A 22,793-nucleotide genomic window follows, 5' to 3' on the forward strand; every position below is an offset into this window, starting at 1 on the left:
CTGCTAGCTGACCTTGACACTCTGTACAGAAGTGGAGGCTAAAGCAGAGTTGTAAATTGCCTGAGTATTGTTGACACCTGCCCCAGCACATACACACACAGACTCTCAGCAAAGACTTGAAGATTTAGTCCTGGTGTTTAAGGAAATCTCTGTTCAATCACTGGCTGATCAGTAAGCAAACTGACTAGAGACTTCAGTAGCCACACATAACAAAGAATATAGACTTTACAGAATTAGTTCAGAGAAATCACTAAATTATCAATAACTACAGGTAGCAGAAACAGCAACCCTGGGAAGGTGGGAAGAATCTGATTTCCAGAGTTGCAACATTATATTAATTTAAATGTCCAGTTTTCAACAAAAAATTGCAAGGCATGAAAAGAAACAAGAAAATATGGCTCATGCATGATTTTGGACTTTAAATCAGCTATTTTAAATATGTTAAAAGAGCTAAAGAAAAATACATCTAAGGAACTAAAGGAAAGTCTGAGAATGATATCTCACCAAATACAGTAAGTCCCCTACATACGAACAAGTTCTGTTTTGAGAGCATGTTCGTAAGTCCAGTTTGGTCTAAGTCCAGCAAAGTTAGCCTAGGTACCCAACTAACACTATCGGCTATAAAGTACTGTACTGTAATAGGTTTATAATACTTTTCACACAAATAATACATAAAAAACAAACACAAAAAATAAAACATTTTTAACCTTACAGTACTTGAAAAGTTCAGTAGTACAGTACAACAGCTGGCATACAGGGGCTGGCATCGAGTGAACAGGCAAGAAGAGTTACTGACTGGAGGAGGGAGAGGAGGTGGGAGATGGCAGAGCTGAAGGATCGTCAGCAATAGGAGACGGAGGGCAAGCTGCAATTTCACTCACGCCTGAAGTTGATGGCACAGTTTCTGGTTCCTTGCTGGATTCAATTCTGTCTACCCTCTTGAAAAAGCGATCCAGTGATGTCTGGGTCATAGCTCTTTTTTTCTCATCATAGGTGACACAGTAGCACTAGATTGAATTCTGAACAGCTGCTTCAACATTCGGGTCCTGTGCCTCAAAAACTAACAATGCCTCCTCAAATAAAGAAAATCCCCTTGCCATATCCTGCGTCATGAATCTCTACGGTTCTTCAGTTACTTCTTCTTCCTCTTGTCTCTCTTCATCCTTTCTCTGGGCCTCCAATTCCATCTTTTTGCCTCATTCCACTCTCTCAATTATTTTCACTATTGTTTCCATTGTTATTGCTTGGCGGTTCTTAGCTGTACCAACTACATCACCACTGCTCTTATGCTTGCTTCTGGGCATCCTTGGCTTGAAATAAAGATACTGTACTATTTTACTGTATATAGTACTGTAAGTAAAGTACACAAAAGCACAACCACTTGTAGAGGATGCATGCACATGACAGTGTATGCCAGATATGTGAACTAACTTACTTGATTGGACATGCAAACACACGTTCGCATCTTTGAAAGTTCACAACTTGAAGTTTCATATGTAGGGGGTTTACTGTAGAGAATATCAATAAAGAGGTAGAAATTATTAAGAAGGAACCAAATGGAAATTCTGGAGCTGAAAACTATAGTAACTAAGTAAAACATTCACTGGAAGTATTAACAGCAGATTTGAGCAGGCAAAAGAAAGAATCAGTAACTTGAAGATAGTTCAATAGAGATAATCCAATCTGAGGAACAGAAATCAAAAAGAGTGAAGAAACATTAACAGAGTCTTAGAGACCTGTGGTATGGCATCAGGAATGCCAGCATACTCACAGTGGTAGTCCCAGAAAGTGATGAGAGAGAAAGGGCCAAAAGAATAAGGCTGAAAATGCCCCAAATTTGATGAAAAACATTAATCTACACATCCAAAAAGCTTAATAAACTCCAATTAGGACAACCTCAAAGAGATCCACACATAGGCTCACCATAATCAAATTGTCAGAAGATAAACAGAAGCTTGAAAGCAATAAGAAAGAAGCAACTTATCATATATAAGGGATCTTCAGTCAGATTAACAGCTTTTTTCTTATTAGAAGCCATAGAAGCCAGAGACATTGAGCTGACATATTCAAAGTGCTGCAAGAAAAAACTGTCAACCAAGAATTCTATATACAGAAGTATTTTCCTTCAAAAATGAAGGGCAAATTAAGATAGTCTGAGGTAAATAAGTGAAAGAGTTTGTCATTAGCAGACCTGCCCTTAAAAAAAAAAAAAAATGGAAGTCCTTCTCATTGGAGTGAAAGCACACTAGACAGTAACTTGATCAACATGAAGCGATAAAGTAGATTTACATAGGTGAATCTGAAGGACAGTATATGTGTATTTTTGTTTGTATCTGTTATGTTCTATCTGATTTAAATTACAGCTGCATAAAGCAATACTGATAAACATGTTGTTGGGCACACAATGTATAAAATATATCTTGTGACAATAACAGCATAAAAGTGGGGAGGGGAATGGAGCTACATAGAAGCAAAACTTTTGTGTACTATTGGTATTAATTCTAATTAAGATGTTAATAGTAATCCCCAGGACAATCACTAAGAAAACATCCCCAAAAGGAATTAAACTGATACATTAAAATATCCGTTTAACATAAAATGAAGCAATTGTGGAAGAATTGAGGAACAAAAATTCATATGACTTATAGAAAATAAATAGCAAATGGCAGATGTAAATCCTACTTTGTCAGTAATTGTATTAAATGTAAATGGATTAAACTCTCCAATTAGAAGGCAGGGATTGGCAGAATAGTTTAAAAACACATAAACTATATACTATCTACAGAAGAGTCACATTTGACTCAAGGACGCAAATACGGTAAAAGTAAAAGCTGGAAAAAGATATTCCATGAAAACAATAACCAAAAGCGAGCTAGAGTGGCTAAACCAATATCAGAGAAAATAGATTTTAAGACAAAAATTGTTACTAGAGACAAAGAAGTACAGTTTATAATTGTAATGATAAAAGGATCAACTCTTCAAGAAGATATTACAATTACAAACATATATATACTTAACAATAGAGAACCAAAATACATAAGCAAAAACCAAAAGAATTGAAGGGATAGACAATTCAACAATAATAGTTTAAAATTTAAATACTCCATTTTGAATAAAGAATGGAATAGAATAGCAAGATGGAACATAAGCAAGAAATTAGAAGACTTAATGCTACAAACCAACTAAATCTCTATAGAACATTCAACAACAGCAGGGGACACATTCTTCTCAAGTGCACATGAAATATTTTTCAAGGTAGACCACATGTTAAGCTTAAATCCCAATAAATTTAAATGGATTGATAATACAAAGTATGTTTTCTGATGACAGTGAAATGTTATCAGATAAATTACAGAAGGAAATTTGGGAAATTCACAAATATGTTGAAATTAATCAACACACTGCCAAAAGGGATGGCTCAAACTAAATCACAAGGGAAATTAGGATATACTATGAGATAGTGAAAATGAAAACATACAAAACTTACTGGGTGTAATGAAGGCATTGCTCAGTGGGAAATTTATTAATATTTTAATGCCTATGTTAAAAAATAGAGAAAACTCTCAAATCAAAAACCTAGCCTTCTATCTTAAGAAACTAGAAAAAGAAGAGCAAACTAAACCCAAAGCAGACATAAGAAAGGAAATAAAATGAGTAGAACAGAAATAAAAGAGCTAGAGAATCGAAAAACAAGAGAAAGTCAATAAAACCAAAGGTTGGTTCTTTAAGCAGATAAACAAAATTGACAAACTTTGGCTAGACTGACCAGGAAAAAAGGAAGATTCAAATTACTAAAATCAGGAATGAAAGAGAAGGATCACTGTTGACCTTACAGATATAAAAAGACTATAAAGGAATACTATGAGCAGTGGTATGTCAATAAATTTGATAAGTTATATGAAGTGAACAAATTTCTAGAAGGATACAAATTACCAAAACTATCTCAAGCAGAAATGAACTCTGTAAATAGCTGTATAACATGTTAAGAGACTGAGTTAGAAATTAACAACTTCTTACAATGAAAAGCCAAGTCTACACTGGTGAATTCTATCAGTTTAAAGAAGTAACTTTTCAATTTAAAAAAAATTAGAAAAGAGAGAACACTTCCTAACTCATTCTTTGAAGTTGGTATTATCTTTTAAGATTTTTTGTTGTTGTTGATGTGGACCATTTTTTTCCACAGTCTTCATTGAATTTTGTACAATATTGCTTCTGTTTTATGTTTTGGTTTTTTTTTTTTTTTTTTTTTTTTGCCACGAAGCATGTGGGATCTTAGCTCCCCAACCAGGGATCGAACCTGCACCCCCTGCATTGGAAGGTGAAGTCCCAACCACTGGACCGCCAGGGAAGTCCCTGAAGTTGGTATTATCTTGATACCCAAACCAAAGACTTCGTAAGAAAAAAAAACTATAGTTAAGTATTGCTTACAAATATAGATGTAAGTATTGTCAACAAAGTTCTAGCAAATCAAATCCAGCAGTATATAAAAAGGATTATACACCCTGATTAAGTGACATTTATCTCAGGGATGAAAGGTTAGTTCAACGTACAAAAATCAATCTAATGCAACCTATTTATAGAATAAACGTGGAGGTAACCCCACATAATTGTCTCAATAAACAAAGTATTTGATAAAATCCAACACCCTTTCGTGATAAAAACACTCAACAAACTGGGAAAAGAAGTGAACTTCCTCAATCTAATAAGAGTGTATCTGTAAAAAATGCACAGCTGGGACTTCCCTGGCAGCCCAGTGGTTAAGACTCTGCGCTGCCAATGCTGGGGGCACAGCTTCCATCCCTGGCTGGGGAACTAAGATCCCACATGCCACGTGGTGCGGCCAAAAAAAAAAAATGCACATCTAACTTTTTTTTTTTAACATCTTTATTGGTGTATAATTGCTTTACAATAGTGTGTTAGTTTCTGCTTTATAACAAAGTGAATCAGCTATACATACACATATATCCCCATATCTCCTCCTTCTTGTGTCTCCCTCCCACCCTCCCTATCCCACCCCTCTAGGTGGTCACAAAGTACAGAGCTGATCTCCCTGCACTATGTGGCTGCTTCCCACTAGCTACCTATTTTACATTTGGTAGTGTATATAAGTCCATGCCACTCTCTCACTTCGTCCCAGCTTACCCTTCCCTCTCCTCGTGTCCCCAAATCCATGCTCTACATCTGCATCTTTATTCCTGTCCTGCCCCAAGGTTCTTCAGAACCGTTTTTTTTTTTTTTTAGATTCCATATGTATGTGTTAGCATACGGTATTTATTTTTCTCTTTCTGACTTACTTCACTCTGTATGACAGTCTCTAGGTCCACCCACCTCACTGAAAATAACTCAATTTCGTTTCTTTTTATGGCTGAGTAATATTCCATTGTATATATGTGCCACATCTTCTTTAAACATTCATCTGTTGATAGACACTTAGGTTGCTTCCGTGTCCTGCCTATTGTAAATAGAACAGCTAATGTATTGAATGGTGAAATGCTGTATGCTTTCCCCAAGGATGTCCACTCTCACCTCTTCTGTTCAACACTGTACTGGAAATTCAAGCCAGGGCAATTAGGTAAGAAAGAGAAATAAAAAGCATCCATATTGAAAAGAAAAAAGGAAAACTATCTCTATTTGCAGTTGACATGATCTTAGATAGATAGATACCCCTAAACAATCCACAAAACAACAACAACAGCAAAATACAACTATTAGAGTTCGCAAGTGAGGTCAGATGATTGGAAGATAGAAAATCAATATATAAAAAACACTTGTATTTTATAAAATATCAATAAACGGCATGAAAATGAAATTAAGAGAGAATTCCACTTAAAATAGCATCAAAATGAGTAAAATACTTAGCAGTAAAATTAATCAAATAAGTGCAAGACTTGTACTGAAAACTAAAAAACATTTAATGAAATTAAAGACCTATATAAATAGAAAGACATCCTGTGTTCATGAACTGAATGACCTAAATGTTGTCATGGTGGAAATACCCCCCAATTGGTCTACAGATTAACTGTAAAACCTCCAAAATTCCAATTTCTTTTCTGCAGAAATTGATATTAGTCCTAAAATTCATGTGAAAATGTAGGGGACCCAGAACAGCCAAAAGAACCTTGGGGAAAAAAAAAGTTGGAAGACTCAAATTTCCCAATTTCAAAACTTACTACAAAACTTGAGTAATCAAGGCAATTTGGTACTGGTATAAGAATAGACATATAGGTTAATGAAATGGAATTGAGCGTCCGGAAGTAAACAAGGTTTTGAACAAGGGTACCAAGACCATTCAATCAGAACAAAATAGTGTTTTCAACAAAGGATGCTGGGCACAACTGGTTATCCACATGCAAATGAATCAACCTGGCCTCCCACCTCACACTGTATACAAAAATTAACTCAAGTGGAGCAAAGACCTAAACATAAGAGCTAAATCTATAAAACTCTTAGAAAAAAACATAGATGTGTGTCTCTGTAGCCTAGTTTTCTTAGATATGACATCAAAACTCAAGCAACCAAAGAAAAAGTAGATAAATTTGACTTCATCAAAATTAACAACTTTTGTGTGTCAAAGTACATTGTCAAGAAAGTGAAAAGAAAACCCACAGAATGGGAGAAAATAGTTGCAAATCCTGTATCTGACGAGTGTCCAATATCAAAAGTATATATTAAAAAAACTCTTAGGACTCAACAATAAAAAAAAAATTTAAACACAAAGGATTTGAATAGACATTTTTCTAAGGAAAATATACAAATGGCCAGTGAGCATATGGAAAGATGCTCAACATCATTAGTCATTAGGGAAATGCAAATCACAACACAATGAGATACCCATTAGGATGGCTGTAATAAAAAGAAGGCAAAATAATTATTGGTGAGGATGTGGAGAAGTTGGAACTCTTAGACTGCTGGTGGGATTGTGAAAATGATGCAGCCACTTTGTTTTTTTTGTTTGTTTTTGTTTTTGTTTTTTAACATCTTTATTGGAGTATAATTGCTTTACAATGGTGTGTTGATACAGCCACTTTGGAAAACAAGTTATCTGTTCCCCAAAATGTTGTATGTATAGTTACCATTTGAGCCGGCAATTCCACCCCTAGGTATGTACCCAAAAGAATTGAAAACATGTTCACACAAAAATTGTTAAATTATTCATATTAGTAATAACAGCCCAAATGTCCATCAACTGATGAGTGACTAAGTGAAATGTGGTATATCCATACAATGGAATATTATTTGCAGTAAAAAGGAATGAAGTATTTATACATGCTACAGTTGACAAACCTTGAAAACATTGTACCAAGTGAAAAGAAGCCAGACATATATGATTTCATTTATATGAAATGTCCAGAATAGGCAAATCCATAGAGACAGAAAGTAGATAAGTGGTCTCCAGGGGCTGGGGGTAGGGGGAAGTGGAGTGACTCCTAATGGGTATGGGATTTCCTTTTGGGTGATGAGAATGTTCTGGAATTAGGTAGTGGTGATGGTTGTACAACCTTGTAAATATACTAAAAACCGCTGAATAATACACTTTATTTTTTTTTTTAACATCTTTACTGAAGTATAATTGCCTTACAATGGTGTGTTAGCTTCTGCTTTATAACAAAGTGAATCAGTTATACATATACAGTATGTTCCCATTTCTCTTCCCTCATGCATCTCCCTCCCTCCCACCCTCCCCATCCCACCCCTCTAGGTGGTCACAAAGCACCGAGCTGATCTCCCTGTGCTATGCGGCTGCTTCCCACTAGTTATCTATTTTACATTTGGTAGTGTATATATGTCCATGACACTCTCTTACCCTGTCACATCTCACCCCACCCCCTCCCCATATCCTCAAGTCCATTCTCTAGTAGGTCTGTGTCTTTATTCCTGTCTTGCCACTAGGTTCTTCATGGCCTTTTTTTTTTTTTTTTCCCTTAGATTCCGTATATATGTGTTAGCATACTGTATTTGTTTTTCTCTTTCTGACTTACTTCACTCTGTATGACAGACTCTAACTCCATCCACCTCATTACAAATATCTCCATTTCATTTCTTTTTATGGCTGAGTAATATTCCATTGTATATATGTGCCACATCTTCTTTATCCATTCATCTGTCGATGGACATTTAGGGTGCTTCCATGTCCTGGCTATTGTAAATAGAGCTGCAATGAACATTTTGGTACATGACTCTTTTTGACCTATGGTTTTCTCAGGGTATATGCCCAGTAGTGGGATTGCTGGGTCGTATGGTAGTTCTATTTGTAGTTTTTTAAGGAACCTCCATACTGTTCTCCATAGTGGCTGTATCAATTTACATTCCCACCAACAGTGCAAGAGTGTTCCCTTTCCTCCACACCCTCTCCAGCATTTATTGTTTCTAGATTTTTTGATGATGGCCATTCTGACCGGTGTGAGATGATATCTCATTGTAGTTTTGATTTGCATTTCTCTAATGATTAATGATGTTGAGCATTCTTTCATGTGTCTGTAGGCCATCTGTATATCTTCTTTGGAGAAATGTCTATTTAGGTCTTCTGCCCATTTTTGGATTGGGTTGTTCGTTTTTTTGTTATTGAGCTGCATGAGCTGCTTGTAAATCTTGGAGATTAATCCTTTGTCAGTTGCTTCATTTGCAAATATTTTCTCCCATTCTGATGGTTGTCTTTTGGTCTTGTTTATGGTTTCCTTTGCTGTGCAAAAGCTTTTAAGTTTCATTAGGTCCCATTTGTTTATTTGTGTTCTTATTTCCATTTCTCTGGGAGCTGGGTCAAAAAGAATCTTGCTGTGATGTATGTCATAGAGTGTTCTGCCTATGTTTTCCTCTAAGAGTTTGATAGTGTCTGGCCTTACACTTAGGTCTTTAATCCATTTTGAGTTTATTTTTGTGCATGGTGTCAGGGAGTGTTCTAATTTCATACTTTTACATGTACCTGTCCAATTTTCCCAGCACCACTTATTGAAGAGGCTGTCTTTTCTCCACTGTATATGCTTGCCTCCTTTATCAAAGATAAGGTGACCATATGTGTGTGGGTTTATCTCTGGGCTTTCTATCCTGTTCCATTGATCTATATTTCTGTTTTTGTGCCAGTACCAAACTGTCTTGATTACTGAAGCTTTGTAATATAGTCTGAAGTCAGGGAGCCTGATTCCTCCACCTCCATTTTTCGTTCTCAAGATTGCTTTGGCTATTCGGGGTCTTTTGTGTTTCCATACAAATTGTGAAATTTTTTGTTCTAGTTCTGTGAAAAATGCCAGTGGTAGTTTGATAGGGATTGCATTGAATCTGTAGATTGCTTTGGGTAGTAGAGTCATTTTCACAATGTTGATTCTTCCAATCCAGGAACATGGTATATCTCTCCATCTATTTGTATCATCTTTAATTTCTTTCATCAGTGTCTTATAATTTTCTGCATACAGGTCTTTTGTCTCCTTGGGTAGGTTTAATCCTAGATATTTTATTCTTTTTGTTGCAATGGTAAATGGGAGTGTTTTCTTAATTTCACTTTCAGATTTTTCGTCATTAGTGTATAGAAATGCAAGAGATTTCTGTGCATTAATTTTGTATCCTGCTACTTTACCAAATTCATTGATTAGCTCTAGGAGTTTTCTGGTAGCATCTTTAGGATTCTCTATGTATAGTATCATGTCATCTGCAAATAGTGACAGCTTTACTTCTTCTTTTCCAATTTGGATTCCTTTTATTTCTTTGTCTTCTCTGATTGCTGTGGCTAACACTTCCAAAACTATGTTGAATAATAGTGGTGAGAGTGGGCAACCTTGTCTTGTTCCTGATCTTAGTGGAAATGGTTTCAGTTTTTCACCATTGAGGACAATGTTGGCTGTGGGTTTGTCATATATGGCCTTTATTATGTTGAGGAAAGTTCCCTCTATGCCTACTTTCTGCAAGGCTTTTATCATAAATGGGTGTTGAATTTTGTCGAAAGCTTTCTCTGCATCTATTGAGATGATCATATGGTTTTTCTCCTTCCATTTGTTAATATGGTGTATCACATTGATTGATTTGCGTATATTGAAGAATCCTTGCATTCCTGGGATAAACCCCACTTGATCATGGTGTATGATCCTTTTAATGTGCTGTTGGATTCTGTTTGCTAGTATTTTGTTGAGGATTTTTGCATCTATGTTCATCAGTGATATTGGCCTGTAGTTTTCTTTCTTTGTGACATCTTTGTCTGGTTTTGGTATCAGGGTGATGGTGACCTCGTAGAATGAGTTTGGGAGTGTTCCTCCCTCTGCAATATTTTGGAAGAGTTTGAGAAGGATAGGTGTTAGCTCTTCTCTAAATGTTTGATAGAATTCACCTGTGAAGCCATCTGGTCCTGGGCTTTTGTTTGTTGGAAGGTTTTTAATCACAGTTTCAATTTCAGTGCTTGTGATTGGTCTGTTCATATTTTCTATTTCTTCCTGGTTCAGTCTCGGCAGTTTGTGCATTTCTAAGAATCTGTCCATTTCTTCCAGGTTGTCCATTTTATTGGCATAGAGTTGCTTGTAGTAATCTTTCATGATCTTTTGTATTTCTGCAGTGTCAGTGGTTACTTCTCCTTTTTCATTTCTAATTCTATTGATCTGAGTCTTCTCCCTTTTTCTCTTGATGAGTCTGGCTAATGGTTTATCAATTTTGTTTATCTTCTCAAAGAACCAGCTTTTAGTTCTGTTGACCTTTGCTATTGTTTCCTTCATTTCTTTTTCATTTATTTCTGACCTGATCTTTATAATTTCTTTCCTTCTGCTGGCTTTGGGGTTTTTTTGTTCTTCTTTCTCTAATTGCTTTAGGTGCAAGGTTAGGTTGTTTATTCGAGATGTTTCCTGTTTCTTGAGCTAGGCTTGTATTGCTATAAACTTCCCTCTTAGAACTGCTTTTGCTGCGTCCCATAGGTTTTGGGTCGTCGTATCTCCATTGTCATTTGTTTCTAGGTACTTTTTGATTTCCCCTTTGATTTCTTCAGTGATCACTTCGTTATTAAGTAATGTATTGTGTAGCCTCCATGTGTTTGTATTTTTTACAGATCTTTTCCTGTAATTGATACCTAGTCTCATAGCGTTGTGGTCGGAAAAGATACTTGATACGATTTCAATTTTCTTAAATTTACCAAGGCTTGATTTGTGACCCAAGATATGATCTATCCTGGAGAATGTTCCATGAGCACTTGAGAAAAATGTGTATTCTGTTGTTTTTGGGTGGAATGTCCTATCAATATCAATTAAGTCCATCTTGTTTAATGTATCATTTAAAGCTTGTGTTTCCTTATTTATTTTCTTTTTTTTTTTTTTTTAACATCTTTATTGGAGTATAATTGCTTTACAATGTTGTGTTAGTTTCTGCTGTATAACAAAGTGAATCAACTATATGTATACATATATCACCATATCCCCTCCCTCTTGTGCCTCCCTCCCACCCTCCCTATCCCATCCCTCTAGGTGGTCACAGAGCACCGAGCCGAACTCCCTGTGCTATGCGGCTGCTTCCCACTAGCTATCTATTTTACATTTGGTAGTGTATATATGTCAATGCCACTCTCTCACTTCGTCCCAGCTTATCCTTCCCCCTCCCCATGTCCTCAAGTCCATTCTCTACGTCTGCATCTTTATTCCTATCCTGCCCCTAGGTTCTTCAGAACCTTTTTTGTTTGTTTGTTTAGATTCCATATATATGTGCTAGCATATAGTATTTGTTTTTCTCTTTCTGATCTACTTCACTCTGTATGACAGACTCTAGGTCCATCCACCTCACTACAAATAACTCAATTTCATTTCTTTTTATGGCTGAGTAATATTCCATTGTATATATGTGCCACATTTTCTTTATCCATTCATCTGTCGATGGACACCTAGGTTGCTTCCATGTCCTGGATATTGTAAATAGTGCTGCAATGAACAGTGTGGTACATGACTCTTTTTGAACTATGGTTTTCTCAGGGTATATGCCCAGTTGTGGGATTGCTGGGTCCTATGGTAGTTCTATTTTTAGTTTTTTAAGGAACTCCAAACTGTTCTCCATAGTGGCTGTATCAATTTACATTCCCTCCAACAGTGCAAGAGGGTTCCCTTTTCTCCACACCCTCTCCAGCATTTATTGTTTGGAGATTTTTTGATGATGGCCATTCTGACCAGTGTGAAGTGATTCCTCATTGTAGTTTTGATTTGATTTCTCTAATGATTAGTGATGTTGAGCATTCTTTCAGGTGTTGGTTGGCAATCTGTATATCTTCTTTGGAGAAATGTCTATTTAGGTCTTCTGCCCATTTTTGGATTGGGCTGTTTGTTTTTTTGATATTGAACTGCATGAGCTGTTTGTATACTTTGGAGATTAATCCTTTGTCAGTTGCTTCATCAGCACATATTTTCTCCCATTCTGAAGGCTGTCTTTTCATCTTGTTTGTGGTTTCCTTTGCTGTGCAAAAGCTTTTAAGTTTCATTAGGTCCCATTTGTTTATTTTTGTTTTTATTTCCATTTCTCTAGGAGGTGGGTCAAAAAGGATTCCTTATTTATTTTCATTTTGGATGATCTGTCCATTGGTGAAAGTGGGGTGTTAAAGTCCCCTACTATGATTGTGTTGCTGTCGATTTCCCCTTTTATGGCTGTTAGTATTTGCCTTATGTATTGAGGTGCTCCTATGTTGGGTGCATAAATATTTACAATTGTTATACCTTCCTCTTGGATCGATCCCTTGATCATTATATAGTGTCCTTCTTTGTCTCTTGTAATAGTCTTTATTTTAAAGTCTATTTTGTCTGATATGAGAATTGCTACTCCAGCTTTCTTTTGATTTCCATTTGCATGGAGTATCTTTTTCCATCCCCTGACTTTCAGTCTGTATGTGTCTCTAGGTCTGAAGTGGGTCTCTTGTAGACAGCATATATATGGGTCTTGTTTTTGTATCCATTCAGCCAGCCTGTGTCTTTTGGTGGGAGCATTTAATCCATTTACGTTCAAGGTAATTATCGATATGTATGTTCCTATTCCCATTTTCTTAAATGTTTTGGGTTTGTTATTGTAGGTGTTTTCCTTCTCTTGTGTTTCTTGCCTAGAGAAGTTCCTTTAGCATTTGTTGTAAAGCTGGTTTGGTGGTGCTGAACTCTCAGCTTTTGCTTGTCTGTAAAGGTTTTAATTTCTCCATCGAATCTGAATGAGATCCTTGCTGGGTAGAGTAATCTTGGTTGTAGGTTTTTCTCCCTCATCACTGTAAGTATATCCTGCCACTCCCTTCTGGCTTGCAGAGTTTCTGCTGAAAGATCAGATGTTAACCTTATGGGGATTCCCTTGTGGGTTATTTGTTGTTTTTCCCTTGCTGCCTTTAATATGTTTTCCTTATATTTAATTTTTGACAGTTTGATTAATATGTGTCTTGGCGTGTTTCTCCTTGGGTTTATCCTGTATGGGACTCTCTGTGCTTCCAGGACTTGATTAACTATTTCCTTTCCCATATTAGGGAAGTTTTCAACTATAATCTCTTCAAATATTTTCTCAGTCCCTTTCTTTTTCTCTTCTTCTTCTGGGACCCCTATAATTCGAATGTTGGTGCGTTTAATGTTGTCCCAGAGGTCTCTGAGACTGTCCTCAGTTCTTTTCATTCTTTTTTCTTTATCCTGCTCTGTAGTAGTTATTTCCACCATTTTATCTTCCAGGTCACTTATCCTTTCTTCTGCCTCAGTTATTCTGCTATTGATCCCATCTAGAGTATTTTTAATTTCATTTATTGTGTTTTTCATCATTGCTTCGTTCCTCTTTAGTTCTTCTACGTCCTTGTTAAATGTTTCTTGCATTTTGTCTATTCTATTTCCAAGATTTTGGATCATCCTTACTATCATTATTCTGAATTCTTTTTCAGGTAGACTACCTATTTCCTCTTCATTTGTTAAATCTGGTGTGTTTTGTCCCTGCTCCTTCATCTGCTGTGTGTTTTTCTGTCGTCTCATTTTGCTTATCTTACTGTGTTTGGGGTCTCCTTTTCACAGGCTGCAGGTTCGTAGTTCCCATTGTTTTTGGTATCTGTCCCCAGTGGCTAAGGTTGGTTCAGTGGGTTGTGTAGGCTTCCTGGTGGAGGGAACTAGTGCCTGAGCTCTGGTGGATGAGGCTGGATCTTGTCTTTCTGGTGGGCACGTCCACGTCTGGTGGTGTATTTTGGGGTGTCTGTGGCCTTATTATGATTTTAGGCAGCCTCTCTGCTAATGGATGGGGCTGTGTTCCTGTCTTGCTAGTTGTTTGGCATAGGGTGTCCAGCACTGTAGCTTGCTGGTCGTTGAGTGAAGCTGGGTCTTGATGTTGAGATGGAGATCTCTGAGAGATTTTTGCCGTTTGGTATTACGTGGAGCTGGGAGGTCTCTTGTGGACCAGTGTCCTGAAGTTGGCTCTCCCACCTCAGAGGCATGGCCCTGATGCCTGGCTGGAGCACCAAGAGCCTTTCGTCCACACGGCTCAGAGTAAAAGGGAGAAAAAATAGAAAGAAAGAAAGAGGCTATAATATAGTGAAGTAAAATAAAGCTATTGTAAAGCAAAGCTATACAGACAAAATCTCACCCAGAAGCATATACATATACACTCACAAAAAAAAGGAAAAGGGGAAAAATTAATATATCCTGCTCCCAAAGTCCACCTCCTGATTTTGGGATGATTCATTGTCTATTCAGGTATTCAACAGATGCAGGCACATCAAGTTGTTTGTGGAGTTTTAATCCGCTGCTTCTGAGGCTGCTGGGAGAGGTTTCCCCTTCTCTTCCCTGTTCGCACAGCTCCTGGGGTTCAGCTTTGGATTTGGCCCCGCCTCTGCGTGTAGGTCGCCTGAGGGCGTCTGTTCTTCGCTTAGACAGGACGGGGTTAAAGGAGCAGCTGCTTTGGGGGCTCTGGCTCCCTCAGGCGGGGGGGAGGGAGCGGTACGGAGGAGGTGGGGCGAGCCTGCGGCGTCAGAGGCCGGCGTGACGTTGCACCAGCCTGAGGCGTGCAGTGCGTTCTCCTGGGGAAGTTGTCCCCGGATCACGGGACCCTGGCAGTGGCGGGCTGCACAGGCTACTGGGAGCGGCGGTGTGGAGAGTGACCTGTGCTCGCACACAGGCTTTTTGGAGGCGGCAGCAGCAGCCCCAGCGTCTCACGCCCGTCTCTGGGGTCCGCGCTGATCGCCGCGGCTCGCGCCCTTCTCTGGAGTTCGTTTAGGCGGCGCTCTGGATCCCCTCTCCTCGCGCACCAGGAAACAAAGAGGGAAGAAAAAGTCTCTTGCCTCTTCGGCAGCTGCAGACTTTTTCCCCGGACTCCCTCCCGGCTCGCTGTGGTGCACTAACCCCTTCAGGCTGTGTTCACGCCGCCAACCCCAGTCCTCTCCCTGCGATCCGACCGCAGCCCGAGCCTCAGCTCCCAGCCCCGCCCGCCCCGGCGGGGGAGCAGACAAGCCTCTCGGGCTGGTGAGTGCTGGTCGGCACCGCTCCTCCGTGCTGGAACCTCTCCGCTTTGCCCTCCGCACCCCTGTGGCTGCGCTCTCCTCCGTGGCTCCGAAGCTTCCCCCCTCTGCCACCCGCAGTCTCTGCCCGCGAAGGGGCTTCCTAGTTCGTGGACACCTTTCCTCCTTCACAGCTCCCTCCCACTGGTGCAGGTGCCGTCCCTGTTCTTTTGTCTCTGTTATTTCTTTTTTCTTTTGCCCTACCCAAGTACGGGGGGAGTTTCTTGCCTTTTTGGAGGTCGGACGTTTTCTGCCAGCGTTCAGTGGGTGTTCTGTAGGAGCAGTTCCACGTGTAGATGTATTTCTACTGTATCTGTGGGAAGGAAGGTGATCTCCGCGTCTTACTCTTCCGCCATCTTCTCTCCCATCAATAATACACTTTAATATGGTGAATTCTTTGGTATATAACTTGTATTTCAATAAATAAATAAATGCTATCATTATGAATACTATTTATGCCCAGGTGATCATGGCATTGTTTTTTTTTTTTGTTTTTTTTTTTATTTTTTTTTATTTATTTATTTTTTTTTTTAAAGAAGGGAGTCATTATTTTTTAAAGTATTTATTTATTTATTTATTTATGGCTGTGTTGGGTCTTCGTTTCTGTGTGAGGGCTTTCTCTAGTTGCGGCAAGCGGGGGCCACTCTTCATCGCGGTGCGCGGGCCTCCCACTATCACGGCCTCTCTTGTTGCGGAGCACAGGCTTCAGACACGCAGGCTCAGTAATTGTGGCTCACGGGCCCAGTTGCTCCGCGGCATGTGGGATCTTCCCAGACCAGGGCTCGAACCCGTGTCCCCTGCATTGGCAGGCAGATTCTTAACCACTGCGCCACCAGGGAAGCCCCATGGCATTGTTATGTGCTGTGTAGATTTACTTGAACGACATGGTATAGATACAGATAACATTTAATAGCAAGAAGTATAATTAAATATAAAGTAAATATTTCCTCCTTCAGGGCTACTGTATGGCCATTAAAATTGTATTGTCAAGTTTATTGTTGTCTAATATGTATACACTAAAATGCTTATCATTAAACTTAAATTATTTTATCTTCTTCTGGTGTTGTAAATTATTTGAGAAACATCGCGGTTAAACATGTTTTTAAAGAGGAAGTACAATAATAGTGGACATTTAGGAAAGGGAAATTGTTCACATTGACTTTCTATTCATGACTAATGTAACTGCAACTGTCTAAAATTTCCTTGGGAAGTTGAGCAGGTTTGTGAGATACAGTGTCACTATTTAAGCTTTTTTTCCAAAAAAGATGAATCTATATATATATGGTTGGGTTTTTTTCAGGTCAAGCAAATGAAGTGGCCAAAGAAGCTGCTAACAGATGGACTGGTATGTATTACAGTGGCACTGATAAACTAGTCAAACTCTTGTACACTTACTATGATGTGAAATGCAGGAGCTATTGTGCCTGGTTAAGTTCAAGAAAAGACATTTCTGAAAGTGTATGTATTAATCAAGTTTTTATATCTTAAATCATTTCATTTACTTAAGGTAATTTTTTAAATCTTATTATGAGTCATTTTGTAAAGTGTAAGGCATTTTTGTAAAACCAATGATTACTTTAAGTTTTGTGTAACTTTCCCCAGATAAATCACTTGGGCTAATCACTTAACCTTCTTATATATTAATGCAAGATACAACTTTAAGAGTTTCATGCAATCCTAAAGATTTGTCTTCTTGCTCATAATAATAATCGCAAACATTTTTCAAGGGCTGATTATGAGCCAGGCGTTATAAAGCGTGTCTGTGGTGCATTCTCATTTTATCTCTACAGCAGTCTTATGAGGTAGATAGGATTATTATCCCTAATTTTAGAGATGAAACTGAGGCCACTAGGAACCCACAGTCACACAGGTGCTAGGCAGTGGAACAGGAATTAGATTTCAGAGTCCAAGCTCTCACCCACCACACAGGGTAGTCTTCTCTGTGTATGTGCTTTCATGTAAATGCCTTATTAATCCATTTGCCAATGGATACACCCTCTGGTCTATACCAGGTATATTCTAAGAAATGGGAACTAATAAGGCATTATCTATGTGTCTTAAAATTTAGAAGAACGTTAATAAATAATGATTGTTGTGAATTATATACAAGTATGATTATTATTGTTAAAACCTGTCTGGAAGTTACACTGATGTTTTTTCAGTATTTAATTATAAAATAATGGTAACTGAACCTTTCCATCCTGGTAAGAGTCTTTAATGCCTTTATATGTGTTACCCTTATTCTGTTTCTGTGGGACAGTATGGGTAAGATTGCATTGACACAGAGATGCAGAAAGCCTGAAGTAGCTGCCTTAAGTCAAAGGTGATTAGTCACTGGAAGAACAGGGGTTAGAGCCAGATTTCCCTGATTCCACGTCCAGGCCTCTGTATTTCACAGAAAACTTAAGAATTGTTTTTCCTTGTCTATTTTAGAATTAAGTACACTGATCAAATCAATATAACTGGCCTTTGGTTCCTATAAAATTTCAGTCTTATTTATTACAAAGTTATTTCCTAGATAGTGTAATGCTTTAGTGATAAGAACAGAGGAGGGTAAAAACAGCAAACTAACATTAAATAAAAGAGAATAATGAAATATGTGTCCAATAAAGTATAAATAAATAATAAATACAGTGATATCATATAGGTTTGAGAAATATAAAATTTTGAGTAAGAAAAAAGGCAAGTGAATTTTTAGGTTAAAAATAAGACAAGAGTCACAAAGCGATTTCCCCTAATTAACAAAGCAGCTCAGCAAACAGTAGGCATAGGCAGCCTGTGTATATAGGGGGAGGAACTTGACTTTGAAAGGAATCCAGGTTGTTCTCCTTATTTGCTATGTGATTTATTGAACCTTTCTGAGCCTGCTTCTTCATCTGTTCAATGTGGATAATATCTACCTCACATTTTGGGAGAATTAAATAAAAGTTTGTAAGCCGTTTAGCACGCCATTAGACACATTGATAAACAAATACTCCCCTTTTCCCTGTCTCTTAAAAAAAATCCTTTCATGTTTTCCAGTTGATCATGAACTTCAAAAATTATAATTAAAAAAATGTGAACAACTTTTTTTTCCCTTGTGTTATTAGCTGAGAAAGAACCTGAAACTTTTAAAATCATATAGGAAGGATGATATTTTCAGAACAGTAGAAACAGCTGTTAAGAACCATATTTCCATTTGAGTTTACAGCTTGCTCCTTCCAACATAAAACTGTTATGAAAAACTCATGGAGTTAAAACGAATTACACCTCAGAAAACCTTCCTGTTTTCAAAACAAACAAAAAGAAAACATCAATAATACTTATAACTAAAGATCGTTATGTAATTATTAGTTAAGATTTGGTTTCTTTACACTGAAAAGGTCCCTAAAATGTATTTTAAATTGAGCATATTTACTGTTCAGTAATTCAGTATTTCAATTTTATAGAATGAGAAGTCACCTCAGGGTATAAATATAACTAGAAATATAGCATCTAAATGTTTTGCGACATTAAGTAACTTTAAAAGTGATTTATCAAATTATATAAAACCTTGCCTAATAACTAAGATAGTGGAGTTTTTATGACTTTGTATGAGAGGCATCTTAATGAGTGAGGGGGGAAAGATGTTGTGAGGTCCTAACGTAGACTCATGCATGTGATATTGCCCATCCTACTCCTGTATATATCTTGGGTTTGCCACCATATAAATTAATATGAATTCTACCAGTCTTAAGGTTGTTTCTTAAAAAAAAAAAAGTATTTTTTTATCCATTTATAAACATTTCCACGTAATAGAAAAATTAATTGACAGGGATGAACTATGAAGATTGTGGGTAACTTTGTCTTGAAGGCAGACATCCAGTGGCCCAAGGACATATTTAATCAGAGTCTTTTTGAATTGGTCCATTAAGCATTGTATAGAGAGGCTTTTTATTTGTTTATTCTTTTGTTTGTTCTTAATCTTTGAAGATTTATAATAAAATGGTTTCTTGCCCTCACATGAACCAGGAACTCCTTCCTGCAGAGGCTCTAGTCTTACTATGGTGCCTTGTTTTCTTCTCTCCTGATCCCGGGTTGAAGTACATTCCTCCAAGGCTCCTACAGCATTGCATCTGTCCTCTTGTTTTCTGGAAATCTTTCTGTATTCTTGGAGCCTATTCTGCAAGCTGTACACATAACACTTGATCTTTTCTCTCTAACATACATATCACTTTGGAATTGTTTAGTGATAAATTGATTTTTCTCTCTCTACTCTTGTGTCAGTTTGAAGGCATAGGCTCTTTATGTTCTGGAATACCTGTAATACACTTAATAGCTGTCTTATGTAGCAGTGGGCCCTCTATAAGTATTTGGTTGTGACTGTCAAGATTGCACAGGTTGTGCAGACACTAATCAAATTAAACAGATTATTCTAGAGTACCTCATGCTATTAGTATTCTCTCTTAGGTTCTTATGAAAAGTAGAGATTTGGTTTAGATCATTACATAAAGATTTATTTTAATATCTGTTCATATTCTATAACACTTTATTTAAAGAAATGAGGATATTTTGTTAACATTATTCTATTTGATATAGTAGTATTCACCTCAACAGTGAACTTCGTTCCAAACATTTAGTTATCAATATTTGATACTTGGAATTAAACTTCCTAAAACAATATTTTTAAGAGTGATCGAACTTCATATATTAATTTCCTAACGGTACCATAACAATATACTTCAGACCAGGTGGCGTAAATAAAGAAATTGATTTTCTCACGGTTCTGGAGGATGGAAGTCCAAACTCAAGGTGTAGGCAGGCTTGGTTTTTTCTGAGGCCTCTCTCTCCTTGGCTTGTAGATGACCACCTTCTCCTTGTGTCCTGACAGAGTCTTTCCAATGCCTGGCCCTGGTGTCTCAGTGTGTCCACATTTACTTTTCTTGTAAGGACACCAGTTAGATTGGATTAGGGCCCACCCCAGTGGGCTCATTTTAACTTAATCACCTCTTTAAAGACCCAATTTCCAAATACAGTCATATTCTGAGGTAGTGGGGTTTAGGACTACAACATGTGAATTGGGAGGAGGTGATAATTCGGCCAATAACACTCCAAAAGAACCTACTTTAACCCTTCATTTCATTATCACAACTAACACAGTGCTTGATGTTTTATAGAATACTCTGAACCAGAAAACTGTATACCATTATTTTTCTGTATTTATAATACATATTCATTATAAAGATGGTATATGTACATTAAAGAGAATGTGTAAAATTAAAAAAAGAAAACTCATCGTCATTCCCATTCCCTCAGTGCAGCCATTGTGAGCACGTTGGTACTGCCTTGCATCCTTCACTGCCTATGCATTGACACCCTTCTACTTGATTAGACATTTAGATTGCTTTTATTTTTTTCTTTTGTTACACTGGGATGAAGATTTGCTCACAAATCTTTGTACACAATTTATTTTCTTGGGATAAATCCCTTTATATAGATGTAACACTTTTTTCAGTGGTAAACTGCATTTAAATTCCCTAGAAGACATTAAGGATATATCTGTTCCTCTTTTAGTCTTAAGAGAATCCCTTACGTCCTCCTCATCCCTTCTCCCTGGCCTGATTGTCTGGAAGCCATTCTCTCTGTGGAGGAGGGAAAGGGGTTCCATTTGGGAACAGGAGCAACTCTAATTCCTGAGGTAACAGAATCCTGCCTCTGCTGTGGAAATGTGGAAGAGGCACCATTAACCTCTCCCTGGCTTTGGATTATTCTTTAAGTCAGGTATTCTTTAGTGGCAACTAATTTACTGAATTTTTTAATATGAAATCTGTTTATTCAAAATAATCATTAAATCTTTTCTTTCTTCTGAAGTTAATTGCTGCTACTCTGGAAAATACAGAAAACTCCTTATTTTGATACTTGTAAAAGTAATAGAAGAAAAAAAAAACTGAATGTAATTATATTTGAAATGTTTTGTGATTGTGTTTTCAATTCTCAAAAATATTTCTCAATTTTCTTTATAGATAACATATTTGCAATAAAATCTTGGGCCAAAAGAAAATTTGGGTTCGAAGAAAATAAAATTGATAAAAATTTTGGAATTCCGGAAGACTTTGACTACATAGACTAAAATGTTCGGTGTCAGTGAAGGAGCTATGTGCTTGTGAATATGTAAATTTTTATATTATCCAGCTAAATGTACTGAATTGTCATTTACCTATAACTGTGTTTTTCGTTTTATTAATTTTAAATAAAGTATAAAGTATAGATGTTTTGCACTCTTTTTGATCAGTCGAAAGCAGAATAATAGCCATGTTCCCTCAGTGCTCATTAGAGTAGGAGAATGCAAGTAAAGTCGTCCACCTGTTAGTTTTACCAATAATTTTTTATAGATCAAAGCCATCATGACATGATAACATTTTTTAGTTTCTCTCAAATATTAAATATTAAGAACTAAGGGTACTTTTGAAGGCTGTATTATACCTATACACCCATACATGCATGCTTGGAAATAACCTTAAAAACTCTAATGGCTGCTTTACTATTTCTCAGTATTTAGTGGAAAATGTGAGTGATTGATTTTCAGTGTATAGCATCATGTTTGCAAATTTCCCACAGGAAAAAATACAGAAAGTTGGTGTTCCTCAAATTTAGAGTTAGGTAGTAATTCCTCAGACATGAAAACTTTCTTTTGAATGTTTGATGCCTTTCTACTGTAAAGAACAAGCACGTGGCCCTTTGTCCTGATTTATGCACTTTTTTTATAAGATGATATAGTGGTGTTAGTATAGCACACATAACCAGCAAGAGTTCAGGGATTTTGGGGCTTCCCTGGTGGCGCAGTGGTTGAGAGTCTGCCTGCCAATGCAGGGGACACGGGTTCGAGCCCTGGTCTGGGAAGATCCCACATGCCGCGGAGCAATTAGGCCCATGAGCCACAGCTACTGAGCCTGTGCGTCTGGAGCTTGTGCTCCGCAACAAGAGAAGCCACCACAATGAGAAGCCTGTGCACCACAAGGAAGAGTAGCCCCTGCTCGCCACAACTAGGGAAAGCCTGCAACAGCAAAGAAGACCCAACACAGCCAAAAATAAATAAATAAAATTAATTTTAAAAAAAAAGAAATGCCTTAAAAAAAAAAAAAACTAATGTGTGTAATGCCCGTTACACACATGCCTTAATTTTTTTTCACACTGTACAATTTTGATATTCTTTTGAGTAACTTGAACGAGGTACTCCGTATGTCTGAAATGACCCAGATGGTATTCATGCCGTTTGTTAGTGAATCTGGTCTTTGTATTGCATGGAGTTGCCCCAGACCTGCTTAATCACTTTCTGGATGTGGGTAGGAGCTTATTGGTCCAACTTTGTTTGTTCTCAAGGCCAGTTTATGTTGCC

The 22,793-nt window shown here is 37.5% G+C and overlaps 1 protein-coding gene across 2 annotated transcripts in view; it reads left to right on the top strand.

The window, feature by feature from the left end:
* MND1 (meiotic nuclear divisions 1) overlaps window positions 1-21,671 on the top strand; it is an 87,142-nt gene extending 65,471 nt beyond the window's left edge. Inside the window, exons 7-8 of one of the 2 annotated variants that reach the window (XM_036853347.1) lie at window positions 16,740-16,784; window positions 21,421-21,671. In XM_036853347.1, the coding sequence (XP_036709242.1) occupies window positions 16,740-16,784; window positions 21,421-21,527 (152 nt within the window). In that variant the 3' untranslated portion in view covers window positions 21,528-21,671. Of the gene's footprint in view, window positions 1-16,739; window positions 16,785-20,971; window positions 21,101-21,420 lie in introns of those variants that run through there. The other variant, XM_036853346.1, reaches the window with a different exon arrangement.
* The last annotated feature ends 1,122 nt before the right edge of the window (window positions 21,672-22,793 follow it).

The sequence above is a fragment of the Balaenoptera musculus genome, chromosome 5 (genome assembly GCF_009873245.2).
Source record: "Balaenoptera musculus isolate JJ_BM4_2016_0621 chromosome 5, mBalMus1.pri.v3, whole genome shotgun sequence".
Taxonomy (NCBI): Eukaryota; Metazoa; Chordata; class Mammalia; order Artiodactyla; family Balaenopteridae; genus Balaenoptera; species Balaenoptera musculus.